The sequence below is a fragment of the Scyliorhinus canicula genome, chromosome 17 (genome assembly GCF_902713615.1).
Source record: "Scyliorhinus canicula chromosome 17, sScyCan1.1, whole genome shotgun sequence".
NCBI classification, from domain to species: domain Eukaryota; kingdom Metazoa; phylum Chordata; class Chondrichthyes; order Carcharhiniformes; family Scyliorhinidae; genus Scyliorhinus; species Scyliorhinus canicula.
The window spans coordinates 49,414,428-49,438,803 of NC_052162.1; the positions used below are offsets into that span (position 1 = coordinate 49,414,428).

Genomic DNA, 24,376 nt, shown 5'->3' on the forward strand with positions numbered 1-24,376 from the left:
CAAACATATGAACGGAATTTGCGGCCACCCCCTCCCTGCACCGTTCACACACATCTTCTACCCCTTCAAAGAATCGGCTCATCCTCGCCCTTGTGAGGTGTGCTCCATATACCATCTTCAGCTGTATCAGCCCCAACCTCGCGCACGAGATACAGCCGTTCACTCTCCGGAGCACCTCACACCAGAACCCCTCCTCCATACCCTCTCCCAACTCTTCCTCCCAGTTTGCTTTGATCGCTTCCAGTGGTGCCTTCTCCTCTTCCAAAATAGCCCCGTAAACCGCTGACACTAGCCCCTTCTCTGGTCCCCCTGTCGTCAGCACCTCCTTCAGCAATGTGGATGGCGGCTCCACCAGGAAACTCTGTATCTCCTTTCTGGCAAAATCTCGAACCCGTGTGTAATTCCCCCTGCTCCAGCCCATACTTTGCTTCCAGCTCCTTCAATCCAGCAAACCGACCCCCAAGAAACAAATCATTTAGTGTCTTAATCCCCTTTTCCTCACATTTCTGAAAATTTCCATCCCACTTCCCTGTCTCAAATCTGTGGTTCCCCCGAATCAGCGTTTCCCTTGACCCTGCCCCCAACCCGAAGTGTTGGCGAAACTGCCTCCAAATTCTCAATGAAGCTATTATTACTGGTCTCTCTGAGTATTTCCCCGGGACCGTTGTGAGCGGCGCTATAGCTAGCGCCTTCAACCCGACCCCCTGCACAAACTCTCCTCCATTCTGACCCACTGCGGATCAACCCCTCTGACCCAGCTCCGTACCTTCTCCACATTCGCCACCCAGTAGTAATAATAATAGGGGCTGTTTAGCACACTGGGCTAAATCGCTGGCTTTGAAAGCAGATCGGGGCAGGCCAGCAGCACGGTTTGATTCCCGTAACAGCCTCCCCGAACAGGCGCCGGAATGTGGCGACTAGGGTCTTTTCACAGTAACTTCATTGAAGCCTACTCGTGACAATAAGCGATTTTCATTTCATTTTCATACATCAGGTTCGGAAGACCCAAACCCCCTGCCTGCCTTCCCCTCTGTCGCAGCACCTTTCTAACTCTGGCCACCTTCCCGCCCCATACGAAAGAGGTAATCATTCCTTTAATCTCTCTGAAAAATGCCTTTGGCAGGAAAATCGGCAGGCATTGGAAAATAAACAGAGATCGCGGCAACACATTCATTTTAACCCACCAAACTGGAAATGTTGTACCTGCAGAGCCCTCTGCCCCCCTCCATTCCCGGGCAACCTTCACCCCTAGATATCTAAGGTGAGTCCCTGCCCTATGGAGTGGCAGCCCCCCCCCCCCCCCCCCCCCCGCCCCCAACCCGTCCGAGACACCACAAAATACTCACTCTTGTCTAGATTTAATTTGTATCCCGAAAAAGACCCAAACACCCGAAGCAGCTCCAGTATTCCCCCTATTAACACACTCGCTTCCGACACGTATAATAACAAGTCATCAGCAGATGCTCTGTTCCCCCCCCCGCACTATCCCTTTCCATACTCCCAAACTTCTTAATGCATTGGCCAATGGCTCAATCGCGAGTGCAAACAGCAGGGGGGACATAGGACAACCCTGCCTAGTCCCACGGTGGAGAGAAAAGTATCTCAAGCTGATGTTATTTGTGCGGACACTCACCCTCGGCATCTTATATAGTAGCTTTACCCAGTCCACAAATCTTGGTGGTGCATATAGAGTTAACATGGGATTAAGTACAGTACCGTCCACACAGTGATGTAAGTGAACACATGACCCATAACTAGGGGTCAGTCTTCTATGGGATAGAGCTGTGGGCATAAGCAAGCATGGAGAGACAGTTCCGAGCTTGAATTCTTTACTGTGTCTTTGTACATAGTTCTTGTACATAGTTAAACTACTTAAGAGCATGAAAACTTCATGAAAACCTCCCAAAGGTTATCCAACAATCTACAACGTACAATGCTATCAAGTGGCACGTACACAGCAATAGCTTTCTCACTGATGCTTAGTTTGGGTTCTTTCAAGACTACTTGGCTCCTTACCTCATTACAACCGTGGTCTAAACATGCTGGCCCCAAGAGGTGAAATGAGAATGACTGTCCTTGATACGAAGGCAGCATTTGACCAAGGTCTGCTTCAGGAAACAAGCAAAACTGAATTCAATGGGAATCATGGAGAAATCTTGCCACTGGTTGGAGTCGTGCCCAGCACAAAAGAAGACGGTTGTGGTTGGTGAAGGCAAATAATTTCAGCCCTAGCACATCACTGTAAGTGCTCCTCGGGATTTTGTCCTAAGCCCAGCCATCTCAGCTGCTTCATCAGTGACTTTCCCTAGATCAGAAAGGCAGAAGTGGGATGTTCGCTGATCATTGCACAATGGTCAGTACCATTCATGGCTCCTCAGATACTGAAGCAAACCATCTCCAAACGCAACAAGACCTGGACAATATCTAGGCCTGGACTGGTAAGTGGCAAGTAACATGCACACCACACAAGTGGCAGGGAATGACCATCTCCAGAAAGAGAATCTAACCATCTTCTCTTGACATTCAACAGCAATGCCATTCCTGAATACCCAACCATCTACATCCTGGGGGTTACAATTAACCAGAAACTGCACTGGATCACTGGCGGCATGGTGGCACAGTGGTTAGCACTGCTGCCTCACAGCTCCAGGGACTCGCGTTCATTTTCCACCTCGGGTGACTGTGTAGAGTTTGCATTTTCTCCCCATATCTGCATGGGCATTACTCTGGATGCTCTAGTTTCCTCCAACAGTCCAAAAATGTGGATTGACCATGACAAATTGCCCCTTAGTGGGGTTACTGGATTATGGGGATAGGGTGGAGGCGTGAGCTTAAGTAGGGTACTCTTTCCAAGGGCTAGTGCAGACCCGATGGGCCAAATGGCCTCCTTCTACACTGTAAATTATATGATTCTATGATTATGATTCTACAAATACTATGGCTACAAGAATAGGTCAAAGACTTGGAATTCTGCAGCGAGTAATTCGCCTCTTGTCCACTATCTCTAGGGAACAAGTCATGAGTGTGATGGAATATTCCCCCCTTGCCTGGATGAGTGCAGCTCCAAAAATACTGAAGTAGCTTGACATCATCCAAGACAAAGTTTTATTTGCACCCCATCCACTACCATAAACATTCACTCCAAAGCACGATGCAATAGTGTGTAGCATATTCAGATGCATTGCAGCAACTCACCAATGCTTCTTTGACAGCACCTTCCAAACCCCAAACTCTACTACCCAGAAGAACAAGTGCAGTAGATACATCAGAACACAACAACCTTGCAGGTTTTTCTGCAAGCCACATGCCATCTGGCACTGTACCAAATCTTGCAACTTCCTTTCTAATAGCATTATTGGTGTACCTTGACCTGATGGACTGCAAAAGTCCAGAACACAAAATTTGTTGTTTTTTTGTGATGTTGATCAAAGGATAAATATTGGCCAGAATACAGCGAATAACTGCTCTACTCTTTAAAATAGTACCATGAGATCTTTTGCTTTCAACCAAGCGGCTGATGAGGTCTATGTTTAATACCTCATCCAAAAGACAGCACCTCCAGTGGTGCAGAAATCTCTCAGTAGTATCAGCCTTGATTTTTGTCCTCAAGTCTTGCAGTCAACATGAACACAGAACCTCATAACTTAGAAGCGAGAGTCACACTATTGAAACAGTGCACATGCACTGCAAGGATTCCGCTATTATCTTCCCATGGCTCTGCAATGCCTCAGGAATCTCCGACATTTGGAAACTCAACAGTCACTGATGTTCCAGATAAACCCTCCTTGCCTGTCTTTTGTTCTCCAAAGGGGACTCACTCTCCTAATCGTGCTCGCTGGTGATTGCAATTCACCCTTTGTTCCCCATTCTGATCTTGACTCAACCAGGGAGAGTGAGTGTGCACTGTTGGAAAGTGTTGAAATCTCCCTTGCCCCCCCAACACACTGGAAGCCAGCATTGGGACACTCAACTCTTCCATGCCCTTCACCTGAAGACAGAGCAATGAAATAACTCTGCTGTTCACAATCTCCCACCCACAGCTGCCACGATGGCACCCTCACACGGCCAACATCGCTGTCTCCATCGGTGTCAGATTGTGCAAGTCAACCTTACCATCTACTCATATGAGGTATCTCGTGAGTGCTGTGATCTCTCTTTTCCTGCAGGATAAAGAGAGAATGATGTAAGAGTAACCTGTCATCCTTCACCTATTCCAGTATCTTACTGATAAGAACTATTGCACACCTCAGCGATGACCCCCCCCCCCCCCCCCCCCCCCCCCCCCCCCCCCCGGCCCCGTTCTCAATTGTGCCCCATAAGTGAGGGGGCTGACTTCTCAGTGATTCAACTGGCCATTTTTTCGGGCAATCTTTCATCACCAGGCGATGGATATTGACCATGGAGATTTTGAAAGCTAAATCCAATTCTGTCTTTCCTAAATTTCTATATATGCTCATTTTCCAGCAACATGGCTGTCAGGTGTATCCGCCTTGGCTAATATATTTATCTCCTGAATCCAGCAATATTGACGTGGTTAACTCAACATAGACTAGTATTCAAGCTTGAGGTACTTCTGGCCTATAAAGCTCGGAGACTCAGTACCGTGTTCTTTATCCACTTGTTCACCAGCTCTACCTATTTTCAATGTTTGTCTGCTGTGAGCATAACCGTAAAAGTGCTAAATTAAGGAATCAGTCGTTCTTTTAGATTATGGTCCAGAAATTAAGAGGAATCTCTTCTCCATCCTTTCAGTTAGTTGAAGGAATGCCGATTCGTTTGTCTATTCAAAGCAGAGTGGCATCTCAACCCTTCTCAGAAATTCAGTAAAGAAACAGATTTTGATCATCTTTGTCAGAACAGTCAGATGTGGACAGGCATATATCCCTCCCTTATATTCTTCTTTCAATGTTCCCATGTAGCTGAAAGATTCAGCACTGCTCATTATTGGAACTTTAATTTGCCAAATCTCTATCGCTGGACAGGTGAAACCTTTGAAGAAAGTTTCACTCTCAATGGCTTTTTTACTGTGCTTTTGAACTGGAGAGGAAATTCATGTTAGATGTATTGCATATTTTTAAGAAACAACAATGTTACTGAATACATAACACTGTAAGCAATTTTGGAATGTGGCTCTGAGGATGTTTGAAATAATAAAATGTACATGTTGATTTATTTCCTAGGCTAATGGAAGTGATGGAATGTACAAATACGAAGAGATAATCCTGGAGCGTGTGAGTAGTATAGTTTGTCTGTCCATGTTACTGTGTAATGGTAATTGTACTTCCTGCAATTGGATTATTAATAGTAGCATTTTATCCATAGTGGTTGTTTTTAAACCCTATCAATCTGGCAAGAACCAGGCAGGTAGGCAATTAAAAATAATCTGTTTACTTACCTAATCACATCCCAACCACTACTGATTTTAACCTGCAGGGCTTTGCCGGCAGGTGAAGTGCTAGTCCCACTGTTTATCTAGAAGCTGGCTCAACCTTTGCCTGCCGGCAGTCTCTCTGCATCCTCTTCATGTCCATTCTGGATGGAAACATTGAAATGAGCCTAAGGGGTTAAAATACTATGATAAGCAGCCCAACATGTATGTTTCACCAGAAACCCCACTCCAGGTTAAAATCAATCCCTTAGTTTCCGTCACCTACTTACAGACTGTTTGAATAATATATATTTCTGTATTAGAGAATCATCCTGGAGCAATAAGATGATTAGAATTAATGGGACTTATGAAAGGTGATACTGTCTAGCGCAGAGCTCTAGGTCAGCCTTGTACATTATTGGTTCTCCAGCATATGATTTTTAGGATTTGGTGACCATTAATGCATGCCTCTATTGATAGATAGGCGCATGTTACTGGCCCTCAGATTTAATCAACCTGAATTCGCTTGCTGACCTATTGATTTTGAAAAGTGAAGCAAACCCTTTGGCCCCCTTTATCGTGCTCCCAAAGGAAGGTAATGATAGTCATGTGGAGACAAGATCTATTGTTCCATTTTTAAAGGTCAGACTTTAGCACAAGCGTAAATGAAATCTGGATTCCTCCCACTGGTGTTTAGTATTCAGAGAGTGTCCTCTGGGTATGTGCTGCAGATTTACAATTTTGTCAATGAAAACTGAAGCCGACCCCGTAGGTGGATTCACACTGCACCGTTAAAAATTGTCTAAAAGCCTTTACATTTGGAATCGCTCACCTTCAGGAGAGATTAATGATATAATTTCCAAGATTGAGAGGACAGTTTCATCGCAGAAAGGGTTCTTATATTCTGAGTGCTCACAATTACAAATGCTGCAGATTGGAGAGGCAGAGATATCAGCTGTAATTATTGTTGTATTTCTTTATGGTCCTTTGTAGCATACCTCCCCGCAAACTTACAATAATTATTTTAAACACATTTCAATACAAAATTTTACCCACAGTACCTTTCACATCATAAGTGGGTTGGGGTATAATTTTCCAAGGTTTTTGGAGGTGGGTTTAGGGTAAGCAGGTTGGGAAAGCTCTGGAAAGTGATGCTGGCTCAGGATCCTGATGTGATTGCGCCCTCTTCCAACTTTCCACTGTTCACCATTGAAGCTGAGTGGGAACCCCTTTGGGTCTGTCGGATAAGTAATTAACAGCTTGTTGAGGTTTTTCTGAAGCCAATTATGTGACCCTTTAGCCCTGAATCCTGGATTTCCCAGCCATGAAACCTGATTCCCAACCTGTCAGCAACTCACAAGCATCACTGAAGCAAATGCACGCCAGGAAGAAACTTTTAGTGAAGCTGACATGCTGGGAAAGCTCTGCTCAATGAAACTGAAGTGCTCTGGCCACAACCATTGAGAGACTGCTGTGCAAAGCACCTCTTTTTTGGGGTGTGTTTTTATTGCTTGACAGGTGATTGTCAACTTCTTGGAAGGCACTTTACCTGCCTAGCACTTCATTCACCTTCAGATGCACCTCCCTGCTGCCAGCATTCACCATAGCCTGAAAGGATCTTTTGCAGCTTCACCTTCCTACTCTGGTGTGGTGTCAGGATCAGAGACTACATGACCATTAACAGTTCCAACAAGAGCAATAGCATCAGCAGAATAAGTTGCCTTCTCTTCAGCCACATAATAATAACATAGAACATAGAACAGTACAGCACAGAACAGGCCCTTCGGCCCTCGATGTTGTGCCGTGCAATGATCACCCTACTCAAACCCACGTATCCACCCTATACCCTTAACCCAACAACCCCCCCCCCCCCCCCCTTAACCTTACTTTTTAGGACACTACGGGCAATTTAGCATGGCCAATCCACCTAACCCGCATATCTTTGGACTGTGGGAGGAAACCAGAACACCCGGAAGAAACCCACGCACACACGGGGGGGACGTGCAGACTCCGCACAGACAGTGACCCAGCCGGGAATCGAACCTGGGACCCTGGAGCTGTGAAGCATTTATGCTAACCACCATGCTACCGTGCTGCCCCGCAATAACCTTTTTTAGTGTCACAAGTAGGCTTACACTGCAATGAAATCACTGTGAAAATCCCCAAGTCGCCACACTACGGCGCCTGTTCGGGTACACTGAGGGAGAATTTAGAATGTCCACGTCACCTAACAGCACGTCTTTTGGGACTTGTGGGAGGAAACCGAAACACCCGGAGGAAGCCCACGCAGACACAGGGAGAACGTGTAGACTCCACACAGACAGTGACCCAAGCTGAGAATCAAATTCAGGTCTCCCTCTACAGAGCAAATGGATGGATGAGGGCCCCCATCACAGCGCCTACAGGCAGAGGATCAACTCTCTCAGTATTTCTGAGAATCAGTGTCCCAGCAAGCTCAGGTTGTCATGTCAGATTGCTGTTGACCTTCTGGAACAAGACCCCCTTCCCAGTTCACATGGTGGGCATGTATTTTCAATGGTCAACAAGGTGCCTGTCATTGCAGGAGAGGAAGTACAAAAGCGTGTGTGATTGTAATGGCTTGAGAGAGGATACCATTTGAGGAGGGAGGCTGTGATGGAAGGGTGCAAATGGGCCAAAAGGGTGAGTGTTAGTGTTGGCTCTTCAGAAGTGGATGTGAGATGCCTTCAGAGAGGGTATGCATACAACTATAAGGTATGTTGTCCCAAGTGTGGAGGAGAATGCTGTGCAGAATATAGGGCTTGGCATCTGAAATTACTATTCTACCCATATTCCATGCCCTCCTGATATTGTGGATCCTTTTGGTGCACTCTGTCTAGATTAGCGGGACCCCAATTTTTCTGTTGATCTCTTTGGCTATTGACATTCATGTTTACATGTTGGAGAGGTTGTCCTCTTCCCTCCCATCCTTGGGATAGATTACCTTACTGTATCCCTCAGATCCCTCAACAAGACCTCTGAGCAAGAATGAAAGACCTAGGTCTGCTCGCCATTCTTATGGTTGCTGAAGCCTGCTGGTGAGTCTTTCTGAAACATGTTGTGAACCTTAGAATTAGAAATCCTTCCTTTGCCAAGTGGACACATTTATCTACCCTCCCTCCCTCCCTCCCTCCCTAATTTCTCAAGGAGCCTGGAGGTGAGTTTTTAATTAGTTTGCTTTGATAACGAGCAAGTGTTGGGGCTGAAGTCAGGTTGCAAACTCATAATTTGTCCTGACATTGCGCCAGGGACTAACCTTGTAAGATTCCGTCCATAGTTTTGGAAGCACAGCTTCCTTTCTCAGATTTTAGACCATTCAGGAGTGGTCAAATACATAATTCCCAAATTAATCATGTAGTAAGTAAGATTCATGCACAGTAAGTTCAATAAGACATGGCCCGTAATTTCCTCACAGTAGCAATCTCCAGCGAATTGTCACTCTGGATAGACCTACCACATTGAACTTCCAAAGTCCATGTCTCACCCAACCTTCCTCCCTCAGGCTGGGTGAGATAGGAGCAGCGTGGGACACCCCTAGCCACATCAGCGCAGGGTAACTGGGGCACATAGAAGAAAGACACGCACCCATTTTACAGCAATAGTTGCCATAAAGATGTTTAAAGGGACAATTGAAAGGGAGAAGGTAAGTGGGAGTTCATACTTCAGTGAGGGAGACCCGGTGCGGGTGGGGGAGACCTGATGGAGGGTCAGAGGAGACCCGTTTGGGGGAGGAGTGAAAGTCATAATGGCGGGGGATACCCTGTGGGGAGGAGGGGGGAGGTCAGACCAGGAGAGTGGGTGGTTGGACCGGGAGGGGGGAGGGGTTGGATCGGGAGGGGTTGAACCGGGATGGAGGGTGGGGTTCTGACCGGAATGAGGAGGGGTGGGGGGGGGGATCGGACCATCAGTGGGGGAGGTCGGACCGTAAGGGAAGTGGGGGTGGTGTCTGTCTGGCCAGGGGGGTGTAGGGGGTCAGACTAGGGAGGGGGGGGGGGGGGGGGGGGGGGGGGGATGAGAGCAGAGGGTTTGGACCGGGAGAGAGGGATGATCTGATCGCGAAGGTGTGAGGTCGGACTGGAGAATTTGGGAGTTTCAGAGGGGTGAGATAACTCTGTCAGTGTAACTATATAGGGGTAATACTGGCAGAACCATCTGAAGTTAGCGATTTAAATCAGTTTGTCAGATGGTTCCCAGCACAGCGCAGTTGTTCAGCAAAGTTAGCACTTCTGGACAATTGCTGGGTAATCCGTTACGTGGGAACTTCTTGAAGGGATTCCCAGCGCATTATTGGGGTATCCCCAAATGCAACACAGGGGAACCAGGAAGTTATGGACCAATATGGGCCAAATTGTCTCATTCTAATACTGCAACTTTCACGTCGATACCATGGTTTGCCACTGCATGATATATTTCTTTCAGTAAAGTATAGATAGGTAGAGAGAAACAGGCAACTTTGCCTCAACATATGGACGCAGAACTTTAAGATACAATTAGAAAATCAACATGCCTCAAGCAAGATTCAAGGTCGATAATGCTGGCTATATGATAAAGCTCTTAGGGAATGGAGTCAATTCCAGATCCAGTTTATACCTTTAAAAGTATATGGATTCAAAACTTTTAAAAGATTGGGGCTTATCGAGATATGCAAATTCTATTTAATTTACATGGGATTAGGAAAGGAAAATAAGGTCTTGGAAACGAGTATATTTCCTGAAACAAACCAGCTGGACTTGACACCATATTCCATTCCTCAGTCCCGGCACACCGCAATTTCCCCTCCACATTTCTATTAAGTGTCCCCATTGGTGTTCTCCAGGTAAATAATAGACACAAAAAAGCCTCTTTCCAGGATTTGAACTGCCAGTGTTGATAGTTGGTAATTTAATGCGGTGGGAGGTGTCTCATTTTCTTTTGGCTGCAGTTTCTCGGCACTTCAGAGCAAGAGTGTCTTAAGATAGGTCAACCTATGGTTCCTGTCCTTCGAGCCGTGCCAACTGGTGTATCAAAGGGCTGCTGGAAACAGGCTGGACAGATTTGAGGCACTGTGAGATGGACTGAAGTGATGATGTAACTGAATTTCTTTTGGCTGCACATCATGAATACTGTTATACCTGGCATTCTATGAGAATGTGCATAAGGCATGATCAATAAAATTGAATTGACCACTATTGAATTTGATAGCCTGATCTTTCTGGGAGCACAAGGGTTAAGATAATGGAAGATAGTATGGAAAACGTGGGTAATTCACTAAGTATAGAATGTCCAGTGTCCTGGGTGCTGCAATCCTAAAACAGGTTATAGGCAATAAATTGACCAAAAGCCTATAATTATAGAGTCAGATGGAGTCTTGTATTGCAAACATTCCAGTGTTACAAATACCTATGAAGGGAACACTTAAACTTCTTCTGATTCCATGGTTATCATTATGGCTAGGGGAGCAAGGAACCCTGAAAGAGTATGAAGGATACATTTGCTATCAATTTTACAATGTTTATTCACATAAGATAAAAAGATTTCAAAAGCTTGGCTCTTTCAGCTCTTGAAACTTTAAAGGGTCTGAAGGGAGTGACACTTTTATTAGGCTGGAGTAAAAATGATATATTTTTTAAGAAATTAGGAAGTTAACAATGAATGATTTTTTAAAGTTTGTTTTACGCACCCTACTGCCACCATAAGGTCCATGGATTTGAAACAGTGTGCAGTGGGTGAATGAGCTTACCAATGCCATACCTTGCCATGGGGGGCATGAGGGGGTGGATGGGGGGGACATACCTTGGTATCGGAACATGAGGATATTTTGAATTTACCTTTCAATTGGCCCCCTGATGCAGACTATAGTTCACGACACTTCTTAAATGCTGTGAACCATGACTCTTTGGAAAGCTGTCTCAGCTCCATGATAATTGTGGAGGACCAGGACATGTCTATCCCTGCAATGAAGCTGACCAGATCAGGAGTACAGCGTTTTAGCTCATGGCCCAAACCAGCCCATCTTTATAAGGCACTTCCTTGGAATACGGTCATGATTCCTGGTATTGGGACCCGCCCAACCTGACTTGGTGAGAATCCAGCCCATTCTGTTTCCCTTTCTTTTGACTTTTCAGTTCAGTTTCTGTTTTAGTTAGGGTATGCCTAAAAAAATACAAATTTAATTTAAAGACACAGATTCCTTTACAATACTGTGGAGGTACTTCACAAAGCAGCAAGGTCTGCAGCTAAGGGGGAACGAGGGCTAATTGTTTTACAGAAAATCAGTGAGCAACTTCTGAGGATGCATGTATGAAAAAAAAAGGACATTGTCTTATAATGAAATACTTCTGCTGCATTCTATGTGGAAATGACATTGAACCAGCTATCCAACAATCCACGAGTCAAAATTTTGCCCCTCAAAAGTCTTCTCATACATAAGCTATTTGACTGGTTTCAGTATGGTCACTGGCAAAAATGTTGCAGTTTGTGTTGATTCTGTCACTCTTCACTTTGAGGTGCAATTCCTTGATGTCAATGCTGTTGCTTTGTGTAACAGCTTCAGTAGTATATCAACAGGCCAATGCTCAGCTAATACTTGCTCAGGCACCCCTCTTACTGACTACTCCAGAGATCAATGACAGGGCATTGAAGAATTTGGGAGTAGCATAATAATTACAGATTGTAGAATTATACTTTTTTAGTACAATGCAAGGTACAAAAACACCCTCATTTATATGCCTAACCACTGAAGGCAGTGTCGCCAATTTGAAACAATTAGTTTTTTATAAATCAGTGGACTTTTTCCAGAGTAGATTTCAATTACATTGTGTTAAATAGTCCCATATATCTCAAATTCAAAATGACAGAATTAAGCATATGCCATCAATAAATCCTTTGTATATAACTGGGCTTCTGCGAGCTTGAATGTCTGAGTTTATTTCTGGCTGAGTGCAGGTTGTGTGAGTACAAGCATTTCTAGATGAATGAAGATTTGAGTGCTTTTGAATGGATCAGCAATAATTGGGGAAACCAGATCAAGGTTGAGGCCTTAATTGCCCAGAACATCCATTCCCAGGACTAATACCCCAGAGGTACGTCAGAAAATGAGCCAGGAGATTCCCTTGGAAGTCCACACAAAAGGACTGCACAAGAATTACCCGGGAAGCTTAAACTTCCATCGGGCAATTTGCCTTGCACCTGGAACCATCGGATACTATGATTTAAATCGGAAACTTTGGATGGTTCCAACTCTATTAGAAAAATAGTTACACAGGAAAAGTTATAAGGATTAAAGCCACTTCTAACTCGGGTGACTATGGTGCTGAATCCCACTGAACCCTCACAGGATTCCCGACTACCAACCCGACCATCTCCCTGCCCAAGACCAGGCGACTATCCATCCCAGGCCCCCAACTGCATCGTAAAATTGACCACTCCCTCCACCACTCAGAATACACCACCATCCCCAACAACCCTTCTAACCCCTCCCTGACTATCCGCCTGACCACCCAGCTACCTACTAGTCTCCACCCCTTGATAACCCTCACCCGGCTATCCTCCAAGCCAGACCCCAACTAAGCCCTGTCCCTTGACCCCCTCATCTCACAAGTACCCCCCTGACCACCCGACTTAGCCCCCTCAAATTTGCCAACCACCCTAACCACTCACCCACTCACATTATAGACTTACTTTCTCCCTGGCTTCTCAAAGTGACTGGGATCTTTAAAGTTAAAGGTTCATGGCAGATAGTGCTGTAAAAAGAGGATGTGGATTCACTTCTTCTGACATTGTTGCCCTGCACTGGAAGGACTCCAGTGCTTCTGCCCTGCAGAGTTCTGGGTCAGAAGACCATGCGAGAAATATGCAGCTCCTGGCCTGGGTAAGTAGGAGTAGAATGGCAATTCGATGGAGATTGCCACCCCACGGATGTTCTGGCCCAGTATATCTGTAGGAATGCTGAGGTTACAGCAAAATCATAATGAAGCCTGAGCTTCATTTTTTGAGTAGTAAGGCATAGACCTCTGTTAATTAACAGCAGTTGAAAGAAGCCCTGGGCCCCAGTGTGCTGGCTGTCATAATATCCAATCGAGTATATAATGAAATGCAGACAGGCAGTGATTGACACATAGCATGACCAATGAACACACAACACAAAACAACCTATCACCAGACAAGACACCACCACTATAAAGCCCAAGGGCATTAAGACTCCCGCCCTTTTCGGGACCCAGACACTGAGACAGTCAGAGTGCACAAGTCAGTGGACATTATTGCCATGTGGTAGCTAGTAGGTCTGGTCAAGCCAGTAAGAGGTTGTCAGTAGGATTAGTAGAGTGTCAACCCACAGCTGAACATGTACAGCAGTTCATAGTTTAAATAAAACTGTGTTGGATCATCTCCGGTGCCAGACGTTTGTTTCCAGCTTCCCTGCATCCAGTTGCAGTCAACGTCAAACCAACCCGCCGAACATATCACTGGCTGTCATTGAAATCTGTTGTCTATAGTAACCAAAACCTGATTTAATTTAATTAAATGATTGGTATGTTGCAAGATAATGGATTTCTGGATTTTTGGTTGAATCAACAATTGATGAATTCTGTTCTTACAGGGTAATTCAGGCCTGGGGTTTAGCATTGCTGGAGGAATCGACAATCCTCATGTTCCAGATGATCCTGGGATTTTTATTACCAAAATTATCCCTGGTGGGGCCGCTGCGATGGATGGACGACTTGGGTAACTAACTAGTAACTTGCAGAAAAGATATTGTTCAATAAGAGCTATTGTACAGTAAGATGTTGCATGTGTTCCTGCATTGAGAGTTGCACTCACTACTGGTAACTAGCCTCCAACACCCTTCTTGCTTCAGCAGGTTGGCTGTCGGTAGTTGGAATGTGGAACATGGCAGGGCTTAGTCGTTATGCTCACTGGTGTGCTGTTGATGACACAGCTAAAGTGGTGGGGCAGTCAAATCACTCAATCTGTCAGAACAAAAAGTTGTTAATTCCTGCATTAATCATGTTGGAGAACAGCCTTCATGATTCGTTTTGACAATTCCTGCACTGGAATTGCTTTTTCTTTACTCCACATGAGTTTCCTTCCCTCCATATACTCTAAACTCTAGGTGGTGATCATGTTGCATCAGGGCTTCTTGTTTGTCAGATAATCACTCTTTGGTGAACCATTCTAAGCATAGAAGCAGGATATTATTCCCAATCTGAATTTTTGAAGCGAGGTATGCTGTCCTTGATATCCTATTAATACTGGATACTTGTCTTAGCTTTGTTTCATGAGCAATCTGACTCTGCCCCCTTGTTGCACTGCATGAACTGATAGCATTCCTTTCATCCCATTTACATGTTGTAAACTTTGGTGGACACCTTTGAATACATGCCAATATATGCCTTACAACTGAACTCTGGAAAGTGAATCTGTGCCGTTTGTGCCACATGTGTAGTGCTACTTATAAATACAGGAAGGTTTATCTCCAAGAGCTTCAGAAATTCCATGCATGTATTTGTTTGTTCACATAAATTTGTTGTGCATTTTCAGCACTTTGAGTTAACGGCCTCACAATGAGGATTATGGTTTGGACTAAAGGAAAGTATAGGCAAATAAATCAATGTTTAAATTATAAGCTGGTATTTGCATCATTCTCTTGCGGACAATCAGGGCGTTAACTCTTTCTGATTACAACTTGAAAAGTGCTGAAGTTGTTTCCAACATCTTAAAATTTGATTAATTGTTTAACCTTTTTAAAATCACGCAGTGGAAATTTTCTTTATATCTGTGCAACCTATCAAGTGCTAGATAAGGAGAGGATACTGTCATCTCTTAAAAGAGAGAAAACCTTTTATTTCTGTCCTTCTGTCTCTGTGTTGAGCGCATGAAGCTTTACAGCCCTTTAGGCCAGTAGCAGGATTGATTTTGCACAGCAGCAGTGTGGAGGCACCATACGCATACACCAGCACACCATACTGCAGAAGCATGTTACAGAGCCTCAGGTCACAGAACACATTATTATATGGACCCAGGTTATTGTGAGATGTGATATCCTTGCATCTTTTCATGCAAAGCTGACAATGTGGAATATCTGCAGACAGGAAATGCATTCTTGTAGCATTACTTCTGATTTGCATCAGCAGCATAATGTTGGTGAAAAGCAGCACTTGTCACCTGGGTTGCAAGAGACAGTCAAGAGCATTAACCTATTATCTCAACAATTCTTTTATCTTTTTCTGTACTTCTCTATTCATTTTCAACACCTGTATAATTTGTGAATATTTCTGACTGCCTTCTCTCACTGGAAGGGTAGTGGAGACTAGATACAGCTACATATGCCTATTGTATCAAGTAAAATTCTAAACATGCCGATTGCAGAGTCTCACTGAACAGGACAATGGATTAAAGAATGGAGCACAGAAGTCGGAATGTCAGAGTCACAGTACTCTTAATTTTCCAACGCTGATAAGCCAATGTCATGAACTAAGGGTACTGGCTATGCAGTGGATACTCCAAAACACACTCACATAAGCAAGTGCTCTATCCTGAGAATGTATCTCTTGCTGAATTTGCCTCTACAGTGTTAATTGAGTTTGATCATTATGAATCTGAAAGCACTGAACGTTTGGGTCATTTGTGAAATTCCCATCATAGCTGCACTAACAGTTCACAACCAGATGGTTCTCTTTACCATTCTTCTTGTCCAGGCACATCGCTGATGCCAAAAGACTGTTCAGCAGGCATATGGGATCTGCCAGCCTAGGGTTTTCTTTTCAACAGTGTCACCAGAATATAAAGGAAATACTACCTCAGTTGGAATATTGTGCTTAATTTTAGGTGTACGTTTTAGGAAAATGTACTGGGCTTAGAAATAAAATGTCTGAGATAATGGGATTGGCTCTGATGAGAGACTAAGAGCGCAATTCAGCGACCCCATTGCATCGAATGACGATCCGGTGTAACACGTGAATCGCGCGAGAGCCCCAAATCGAGCTCAGCGTGGCACCTGACTTGCTTGCCCGCCGCAATCTGGATCTTTCCGTCGCTGGGCAAGATCCAGATCTGCATATTTAAATGTGCCGAATGGCCTCAGTAAACTTAAGATAGATTCCCTAGAGATGAGAAGGTTAAAGGATGATCTGATCAAAGTTGTTTGAGGAAATCCCCAGGACCAGACAAGCTAGATATGGACAGATTCTTCTCTTTAGTTAGGGGATCAAGAGCACGGAGAAATATGGGCTGGTTTCTCCAGTTCCCCAGCTATGTGTTTCTCGGTGCTTGTCATTCGCTGCTGGCTAGGTTCTTCCTTTCCGCCATTTGTCAATGGGATTTCCCTTTGAAGCCATTGCACGTACCAGGAAACCCGAAGGCCGGGATCCACTGCCGGCGGGAACAGAGAATCCCAACGGCCATTGAATTCTGGCCATAATCATAGAAATGTAGCTTGTTTGGTTAAACGTGATTATAAGAAAAATTTACCCTACACATGAGGTTCTGAGAATGTGCCCCAGGAGGTTGTAACTATAAAGTCACTTGAGATGTAAATAGCAGATACTTATTTGGGAAGTTAATATATTAATGGATAGGAATATTTATTCAGGAATGTAAACAGCCAGTGTTGGAACTTACAGAATCATAGAATTGTTATGCTGCAGAAGGAGGCCATTTGGCCCATTGTGTCTATGCTGGCTCTCCAAACAAGCACTATGACTTCGAGTCATTCCCTTGCCTTTTCCCCCATACCCCAGCATATTGTTTATATTCAAGTAATCATCTAATTCTCTCTTGAATATCTCAGTTGAACTTGTCTCCACCATACTTCCAGGCATTGTTTTCCAGATCTGTACCAGTCATTGTGTGAAAAGGCTTTTCTCACATCACATTTGCTCCTTTTGCAAATCATCTTAAATATGTGCCCTCTCAATCTTGATCCTTTTATAAATTTCCTTGACTGTCACCATGTCCTGGTTAGTATTTACCTCATTGGTAAAGACGGGTGCAAAGTATTCATTTAGTACCTCAGCAATGCCCCTGCCTCCATGTGTAAATTCCCTTTTAGTTCCCTTACTGATTAAATATCTGTCTACCTCAGCCTTGAGATATTAATGGATATGAATATGCTTAATGGCCCAGCCACAGGTCTCTGCAGTAAAGAACTTCACAGATTCACTACCCTCTGAGCGAAGAAATTCTTCCTGGTGACCCTTAACTCTTTAATTGTACCCTCTGCTCCCAGACTCTCCCACAAAAGGAAACATCCTCTCAGCATCTACCCTGTCAAGCTTCCTGAGAATCGCAATAAGGTCACCTCTCATTCTTCTAAACTCCAATGAGTAAAGGCCCAACCTACTCAACCTCTCCTCATTAAAAAATCCCCCTCCTCCCCGGACCTGGGATCAATCTGGTAAACTTTCTCTGAACTTCCTCCAATGTCAATCTATCTTTACTTAGATAAGGGAACCAAAACTGTTCACAGTGTTCCAGGTGTGGTCTAATTAGTGACTTGTATAGTTTTAGCAGGACTTCCCTATTTCTATATTCTATTCCCTTTGAAATACAGGGCAACATTCTATTTGCCTCCCAATTGCCTGCTGAATTTTTCTGCAGTCTTTCTCCACCAGGGGCTGGTTTAGCTCACTGGGCTAAATCACTGGCTTTTAAAGCAGACCAAGCAGGCCAGCAGCACGGTTTGATTCCCGTACCAGCCTCCCCGGACAGGCGCCGGAATGTGGCGGCTAAGGGCTTTTCACAGTAACTTCATTGAAGCCTACTCGTGACAATAAGCGATTTTCATTTCATTTCATTTTCATTTCATTTCATTTAAATAATATTCAGCTCATTATACTTCCTTACAAAATACATAACTTCACCCTTTCCTGCATTATATTCCATCTGCCAGGTTTTTGTCCACTCACCTAACCTGTCTATATCGCTCTGCAGATTATTTGTGACATCCTCACCACTTGCCTTCCTACCTATTTTTGTGTCACCCACAAACATGAAAATAGTACATTCACTTCCCTTGTCCAGGTCATTAATATATATTGTGAATAATTGTGGTCCCAGCATGGATCCCTTTGGCACTCCACTAGTTACAGGTTGCCATCCTGAAAATGCTCCCCTTATCCCAACTCTCTGTCTTCTATCGGTTAGCCAGTCCTCTATCCATGCTACGACCCCAAACACCCTGGACTCTTATCTTACTATAAATAGCCTTTTGTGTGGTACCTTATCAAAAGCTTTTTGCATACTTTTTCTTCCTTATTTTAGTTTCTGTTTCTGTTTTCATTCAAGGAGCACTGGATTTGTTTACCCTACCTTTCCCTTTTAAGGGAAGATACCTTGATTGTGTCCAGACTATTTCTGTTTTGGAGGTAGCCCATTGTTCAGCTACAGTTTTTCCTGCCAACCTTTCATTCCAGTTCAACCGGCCCAGCTCCATTCTTGCCCCATTGAAGTCGGCTCTTCTCTAATTAATTATTTTTCACTGAATCCATAGAATCCCTACAGTGCAGAAGGGCGCCATCTGGCCTATCCAGTCTGCACCAACCCTCCGATAGAACACCCTATAAAGGTCCAATCCCTCACCCCATTTCCATAACCCCACTTAACCTGCATATTTTTGGGCTGTGGGAGCAAACTGGAGCAAACTCACAAACACTTAGAGAGATCATAAAACTCCACACAGACAGTCACCCAAGGCTTGAATTGAACCCGGGTCGCTGGCGCTATGAGACAGCAGTGCTCATCATGTTCCGCCCTGGATTGCTTATTATCCGAAACCTTATGATACAATGGTTACTGTTTCCTAAATGTTCTCCCACTGACGCTTGATCTATTTGGCTAATCTCACTTCCAAGAACCAAGCCCGTGGACTGGACACATTCTGCTGTAGAAAACTTTCCTGAACACAATCTAGGGACTTTTGTCCCTCTCCGTCCTTTACACTACCATTGTTCCAGTCTACATTCTGGTAATTAAAGTCTCCCATTAAAACTCCTCTGTAATGTTTGGATCTCTTGGTAATTTCCCTCCAGATTTGTTCCTCTACAACCCTCTCACTAACTGGTGGTCTCTAGACTACACCAAACAATATAATTGCACTCTTTTTGTTCCTTAGCTCTAACCAAATTGATTCTGTCCTTCCAAGTTCTCTTTTTCCAACACTGCAATGATCTCTTTAACCAATGCCGTCACCCTACCTCCTTTCCTTCCTTTCCTCTCTCTTCTGAACAATTTGTAACCAGGAATATTTAACACCCAGGTCTTTGTTTTCACCACATTGTCGTATTTCCACAACGCAATCTGCGCTTGTAAATCCCCAATCTTATTTACTATTTGCCTTTACATTAAAACTCAATACCCTGATTTGGAAGTCATTACTCTCTCCCTTACTCTAACTTCACTTATCAACTTACTATTTTCTATAATAGTGCTTTCTGTCTCTCCCAGTATTTTGTGCATCATGGCATTCCGCTCTCATATTTCTTCTTGGTTCCCACGCCCCTGCTGAATTAGTTTAAAGTGCCACCCCACAGCACTAGGAAAATGCCTGCAAGAAACTCAGGCACAGCTCTGTTCAGGTGCAGCCTGTCCAACTTGTACAGGTGCCAAGTCCCCAGAGCCAGCCCCAGTGTCCCACCCTCCTGCACCATTTTCCCAGCCATGCATTCATCTGCTGTATCCTCCTATTTTTGTACTCACTTTCACATGGTGCTGGGAGTAATCCAAAGATTACTACCTTTGAGGTCCTGCTTAATTTTCTGCTGAGCTCCCTAAATTCTGATACGAGATGAAAGTGTAGTCAAGGAAAGTAATACAACACCATAACTTCAATTCGCTGAAATTGCTAAAATTCTCCTTTAAAGAGAAAGTAGGAAGTTGGTATTAAAAAAATAGAGCAACCATGGCTAATAAAATGAAGGAACAGACTTGATAAACCAAAATTACCTTCTGTTCCTTTTTCGTGAATTAGCCGATTGTGCATTCCCAGTCCTGCCGGGGTGCATATTGGATTTGTTTATTGTCACGTGTACTGAGGTACAGTGAAAAGTATTTTTCTGCAAGCAGCTCAACAGCTCATTCAGTACATGGAAGAAAAGGGAATTAAACAATTCAAGAAAATACATGAGAATACATAATAGGGCAACACAAGATATACCATGTAACTACATAAGCATTGGCATCGGTTGAATCATACAGGATGTAGTGTTAATGAGGTCAGTCAATAAGAGGGTCATTTAGGAGTCTGGTGACAGTGGGGAAGAAGCTGTTTTTGAGTCTGTTCGTGCGTGTTCTCAGACTTCTGAATCTCCTACCCGATGGAAGAAGTTGGAAAAGTGAGTAAGCCGGGTGGGAGGGATCCTCCCTGGGAAATAGAGCAAGCATAGTTTATAACTTTCTGTCCTCATGGTAAGAAAATTATAGGCAGTGCATAGAAGATTTCCTATATTCATTCCTAAACTATGTGACTGCATGCAGCAGCATACAGTTAGATATTTTATCCCTATTCCTAAAGTGCTGCCATGAATATTGTGGAGTACAAACTATGGATTTACAACATACCACAGTCACTGAGAAGATCAAACGCATGCACATGTTGAGCTAAATTCAATGGCCGTGGCAGAGGCCCCGTCCACCTATTGGAAAGCCGGTGTCAATCCCGCCCACAGCCATTATCAAAAGCCCTAATGGGAATAAATGCCAGCCAGGCAACCAATTGCCTGCCATTGGGGCTTCTGTGCTTAAAGGTGAAAATCTTGTCTCCAAGAGCTTCAAACCAATCAGAGGGCTGGTAGCTCGTCAGTCCCAACGTGGTACCAGGGATGGTAGTCACTGCCTGCACTGTAGCTGGCCCTGGAGCAGCTACCATGATGGAAGCCTTGGAACACAAAAGAGTGGCTTGGGCTTGCCTGAGCCAGTCAGATAGATAGGGCCTGGTGTTGAGTGAGGAGGTGGGATGATGGTTTGTGGAGGACAAGAGGGCTCTTCAACAGTGGTGGTCCTTGCTACCCAAGGGTTTCTGTGGGCCACAGAGTACCCAATCTAAAGCTCCCATCCTCACTAAGCCCAGAGAGAGGCTACCAGTTGTTACTGCGCAGCCTCCCATGACGGAATTTTACAGTCCCTCCCTCCGGTGGGATCTTCTGGTCCTGCCGCAGTCAATGGACCTTTGAATGGTTCGCCCCAATTTAAGGCCCCACCCCCGCTGCAATAGAGCCATCAAATTCTGTCTCCCTTGTGGTGTCTGGCTCCTGCCCTCCCCAACCCACTGCTCTGCTGATACTAGAATACCAAAGGTAGTAAGATGATGCTCTTAAATCTTGCGTGATAACTGCTGTCACCTCATGCTTTAATCTGTAACATTTTGTTACATCTCAATGAACTATGATTCTCAGTACATTTTAATTTTCATCATCTCGTATCCTTTGTATCACCATTTGTCCCCCGTGACATTTTCAATACTGGTGAATAATTTCAGAGTCAAATTATTTTTAGGAATGGGATGAAACACGTCCGCATTGTAGTAAATGTCAATTCTGCTTCCTGCTGGAAACCTCATCCTTGACTGCTGTTGGTGTTTTCAGGGTCAATGACTGTGTGCTGCGAGTCAATGATGTGGATGTTTCAGAAGTCGTTCATAGTAAAGCGGTGGAGGCACTGAAGGAGGCAGGACCTGTTGTTCGCCTATTAGTCCGTAGAAGACAGCCAGCTACAGAGGCCATATTGGAAGTGAATCTTTTAAAAGGACCCAAAGGTAACATTGTAATGTCTAATTTAATCGTGCTGATTTGATCAGTGGTATTGGCACATATGCAAGGGAACAAGAGAATGTTGAAATTAACTACCGATCCATTCCAGGATCAACTCTTGGTTTCCTTGTTATTTTAATCTCAGTAGTAACAGCTCTTGAAAAGATCCTTCGGTGTCTCTTCTTCCAAAGTCAAAGCAGTGACATTCAAGTAAGTGTTTTTTTTTACAAAATATGGATGTGAACAATAACTTCTGCATACACAACACAAACCATACCTCTGCATTGCTTGCCTCAGTAATGCAAACAGCAGCTGGGCTTTTCAAGTTTTTAGCAACATAAACATCCACAGCCTCAAAAACAGCACCTGCACTTTCCCAGGCTCAGTAATACACAGTGCCTAAGCATTCCCAAACTCAGTGGTACAGAGGCCTGAAGTTTCGCTTAGGATTTGGGAGGTGGGTTCGTTTTCGGATCGCAAACCTGCCTCCAATGGTAAATAGATAAAGCTTCAGATTTTGCCAAAGGCGAGGTGCTAATTTTCTGAAGGGTCAGAGGTGGTGGCCAATTAAGCAGCAGGAGAGGGAGAAGGGTGATTTGAGGTAGACAGCAGGGAGGTGAGTGACATTCTGGCCCAACTCAGCAGTCATTGCTGTAGCTGCCATTTGTGCGCGATTTTAAAAATTAAAGCATCTGAATCTACAAATTGGCCAGGGCCGATAAAGGTTTGGAACCCAGAAAAGACTTGGGAAATATTAATGTTATTAAAATTGCATTAGATTTTCTTCAAAACTTCCACTTTTTCTCCAATCAAATAAAACTTTCTCCACTCTGCAGCTTGATTCATGCCCCAATGGCTGCCCATCCCTGCAAAAATTTTCAGTCCTTAGAATGAAGCTCTTAAGGAAGTACTTAATCACTTAAATTCACCCAGTTAACAATGCAGGGAACTTCACTTTCCTGCCCCAACCCCACCTTCATGAAAATTGGCAGAGTTGGGAACAAAGGTGGGACATCATGATACCAACATTGGTGTCAATGTTTTTGGTTGCCACCTCCGCACCAATCCAAAAGGAGCATAGGAAAATCCAGCACACAATTTTGGACTATTCCCAGTCCCAGTAATATGCAGTATCGGAGTATTGCCAGTCTCGGAAATACATCGTGTTTGAATATTCCCAGTCTCAGTAATACACAGCGGGCATAATTCTCCCAAAAAAATGTCATTTCAGGCTTGAAAATCGTTGCGAATAGCGCTGGCTTTCCGGTGCGATGTCTATTGTGATCTTCTCGCACTTAGTCATTTTTTTGGAGCTGGGGATAATTTGCTCCCCATCTCCCCCCCCCCCCCCCCCCCACCCCCACCCCACCCCCACCCTCCTGTCCCATCATCAACATCCAGGCTGGGCACCCCAGCCCTGTCAGAAACAATTCCAGCGTGGCACCTTAGCAGTGCCAACCTCACACCCTGGCAGTGCTCTTGCCAGCTGGCAGTGCCACCTGGACCCCTTGGCAGTGCTAAGATGGCACTGTCAGGATGCTAAGGTGGCACCAGCTGTGCCATGGCACCATCTTCTCAAAGAGCATACAGCTGATAGTCTCCGATCCTCTGGGATACCCACACCAGTGCCGCTCTGTCTGGTCCCCATTTGTGGGAACCAGTGTGGGACAGCGCTTGCCTGAGGTCTCTGAGGCAAAGCGGATGAATCCTAGATGCTCAGGTACCTCGGGAATCTGCACATTAGAGTGAGACTAGCTACCTCACTCTAATATTCAGATTTGCCAAAAAGTGATCCTGCCTGTAATGGGCGGGATTTACATTGCAACGTTTCACGAACTTGTGTTGGATCTCGCGAGGCATGGCGATCTGCGGAGCGGGGTCTCCCGGCTTTCATCGGCTATGCTGCACTGCGGCATGCTGCTTTTCTAGCTCAATGTGGCTGTTGGATCATACCCCTGGTCTCCATTTGTGGAGACCAGGAGTGATTCGTGCCGGTTTCACATTGCGCTGGTGGGTGGGAGAATTACAGAAACCGGGAAAATTTGGCTTAAAGTCAATTCTGAATATTTAAGTGGGACATTTAACGTGCTAACCTGGTACATGCTCTGATCCTGGGGCCTCTTGGTAGGCCTGAACCAGGTCAAAAGTGATATAGTCTGATGCCCAGACATACAGAGCATCCTTCATCTCCCAGATGCACCTGTGGGGGATGACTGCAATATGTAAGAGGTCTGCAGAAGTTTGCAAATGCTTGCCTGGGAGAAACACA

At 44.6% G+C, this 24,376-nt stretch overlaps 1 protein-coding gene across 7 annotated transcripts in view; it reads left to right on the plus strand.

Moving 5' to 3' along the window:
- The window catches only part of dlg3 (discs, large homolog 3 (Drosophila)), a 758,334-nt gene that overhangs the window by 481,756 nt on the left and 252,202 nt on the right, over nucleotides 1-24,376 (plus strand). For all 7 annotated transcript variants that reach the window (XM_038776233.1, XM_038776232.1, XM_038776230.1 and 4 more), the window contains 3 exons: nucleotides 5,181-5,231; nucleotides 13,965-14,089; nucleotides 21,943-22,112. In XM_038776233.1, the coding sequence (XP_038632161.1) occupies nucleotides 5,181-5,231; nucleotides 13,965-14,089; nucleotides 21,943-22,112 (346 nt within the window). The remainder of the gene's footprint in view (nucleotides 1-5,180; nucleotides 5,232-13,964; nucleotides 14,090-21,942; nucleotides 22,113-24,376) is intronic.